The sequence below is a fragment of the Spermophilus citellus genome (genome assembly GCF_964194105.1).
Source record: "Spermophilus citellus genome assembly, chromosome: X".
In the NCBI taxonomy this organism is placed as follows: Eukaryota; Metazoa; Chordata; class Mammalia; order Rodentia; family Sciuridae; genus Spermophilus; species Spermophilus citellus.
Window position 1 is genome coordinate 13,013,061 of NC_138190.1, and position 2,815 is coordinate 13,015,875.

A 2,815-nucleotide genomic window follows, 5' to 3' on the forward strand; every position below is an offset into this window, starting at 1 on the left:
CCAAGAATGCTATCTTCTTATTCCCTTTGACAAAGGAGATAATAGAGAAGCTGAGAGGTGACTTGCCCATAGGTTGACAGGAAGTAAGACAACTAATTAGTTATTGGTGAAACATGGTGTTCATTAATGTAACACTAGCTATTCCAACAGACACCAAAATCTCAGCAACTTACCACATAGGCATTTATTGTTTGGTTCTAGAATTATCCAATGCAGGAATACCTATTCATTAAGGTGACTCAAGAGATCTGAGTGCCTGGCATCTTGTGGCCCCATCTATATGTATCTATATGTAGTTTGTACCTATGAAAGGAAAAAAATGGACACACAGGCATGTTTCTGAGCAGACTTAGAAGCAATAGATCCATCATTTCTTCCTCACATGCTGCTGGCTAGAACTCAGTGACATGGCCACATCTAACTGTGAGAGAGCCTGGAAAATGAAGTCTAACTGCTTTCCCAAGAAGAGGAGAACACAAGTGTGGAAATAGACACTGGCCCACCTCTGCTATAGCCAGGAACCAAGTCCAGTATATTATTATTTCTATTATACTATGCCCACACTATAATGGATTTTTTTTAAATATTAAAATTTAAAATTTTATTTCCATGATCTATTTACACTATACAAACACTGATGAAAAGCACCCTACAAGTTCACAGTACATTACAATATATTCACTTTAAAAATATATTCCTTTATAAAAGGTTCATAGAACATTTCCATGTCAATATGTGACAAAACTCTCAAAGCATGTCACCAATTATGTGATATCAAGAATGCTTCCAAGTACTGTTAATTTCACAATCACAGATCACCATTTGAATTTTAAATACATACAAGTTTTAAATAAAAAAAATGAATTCTACAGTGGAAAGTTCTTGGAGCAATACTCATTAGTTCATTAACACATGAACCTTCACAGAGATGTTTTGTCATAATAACCCACAACATCAAATTAATCTGCCCAAAGACACATTTCAACAAGTTTAGTAGTCCAAAAATTCTTGTCACTTGTGGTTGTTTACTTTTTCTTCTTTGCTTGTTCTCCTGGTTCTACTTTGCGCTTTTTTGAAGTAGGCTCATCTTGTTCATCATCTGATTCTAATGCCTCCTCCCCTTCTGGTAGAAGCCTAGCTTTCTTAGCATTCTGTGGAGCATCATCACCACGGTCCTCATATATTTTCAACCCTTCTATTGCCATATCCAGCTCTGGAGGCAGAGGTTTCTTCTCAATAGTGTAGGTCTCTGGAGGTGGCACATAGTTTGACTTCCATATTTTGAATTCCTTTGGAGGCTCCTCAGGCGCTTTGACAACGTGCCTCTCCCAGTCTATCTGCTTGTTGAATGGATTATAGAGAAAGGGTGGGCAAGTCACGCTCCGGAACAGCTCATCCGGTTCGGGCAGTCGATTCTCTGCCTTGTTCCCACAGCGGCCCACCGACTTCACCAGATCCGGGTCCTTCTGACTTGTTTCCTCCGGCTCGCTGTTATCCTCGCTGGAAGAGTCCCAGCTGCTGCTCCTGTACTCTGCAAAATAGCTCGGAGGATCATTCTTCTCGGCTGCCATGGTGGCTGTGCACCTATAATGAATTTTTTTTTTTAAGGGAGAGAGAGAGAATCTTTTTTTTTTAAGATGGACTCAACACAACGCCTTTATTTTTATGTGGTGCTGAGAATCCAACCGGGTCCACCGGTGCTAGGCGAGTGCTCTACTGCTGAGCCACAATCCCAGCCTCCTATAATGGATTTTTGATGAATTGACAGAGCTACATGACTCACTCGAGGCCTGAAGAACATTTGTACAGACCTTAGCATGGAAAAGAATAGAGGGATATTGAAAGTTGGGAGAATGCACATTGAAAACATCAGTGACAAGTTGAGTCCATGGTAATTGCATGTAGCAAAGATGAAAGATCTTAGCAATGATGAGATTCATGTAGATCCTTAGCTCCTGGGAAAGTTCAAGGACAAAGTTATATACAGTGTTAGCAACATTAGGCCAAAAGACTAAAGCCAAAGTCACTGAATGACCAAGGGGAATCTCTCTGCCTTATCACCACTCAAACTAAGACAATATGTGAAGTGTTGCCATTCACCAAAAGGAAAATGTGGACTCAGAAGCCACAGACCAAATACCAGGTTCTGATAAGAGTTCCCTGAGGTCAAGGACTAGGTCTGTAATCCCTCAAACCCCAATATTCACCATAGAGCCTGACATAGCATAAACTTTTCAAGAACATTTTTGTGGAAGGGAGGGAGGGAGGGAAGAGGTGTAGATACACATTTAAGTTTATTTTGTATCCACATCCCATCTTATGAGGCTCAGCACTCTACATTCAAATCAGTGAAAATTCTGGAATTCTTACTAGTGTCAGTGAGTAGGTACCATTCTTGTCCATTTAATGAATAATTGAGAATTAGCAGTGATCGGCATCAATGGTATCGTATCACAAAATGAACTTTTCATGTTTGATAAGTGCAGTTTAATATGAATTATTTATTATATTTTGCAGTGTATTTTGTAAAAGTAATGAAGATTTAGTAACATGAGTCACTGCCAGCTCTTTGCCGGTAAATGCCATTCCATGTCTGTAGGCTCTCTTAATCACAGACTTCCACATTTTTACTGAGGGACAGAGCAGTGTGGTGAGGCTAAAGACAAATGCTGTCACACAAAAAGCTTCATGGACAGACTGGCAATGTCAGAAAGGAGTGAACCACCAGGGTTACTTTCTGTGTCAACTTCTCCACATCAGCTTCCTAGGAAGTGATTTTCATAATCTGTATTACTAAAGGTCTAGAGTAAAAATT

At 39.8% G+C, this 2,815-nt stretch overlaps 1 protein-coding gene across 1 annotated transcript; it reads right to left on the minus strand.

The window, feature by feature from the left end:
* Nucleotides 1-964: 964 nt before the first annotated feature.
* On the minus strand, nucleotides 965-1,571 carry LOC308639276 (UPF0690 protein C1orf52-like; the record flags this gene model as incomplete). Its single annotated transcript, XM_081277480.1, has 1 exon — nucleotides 965-1,571. The coding sequence occupies one exon, from the start codon at nucleotides 1,569-1,571 to the stop codon at nucleotides 1,026-1,028; it is 546 nt and encodes a 181-aa protein (XP_081133606.1). The 3' UTR covers nucleotides 965-1,025.
* Nucleotides 1,572-2,815: the final 1,244 nt, after the last annotated feature.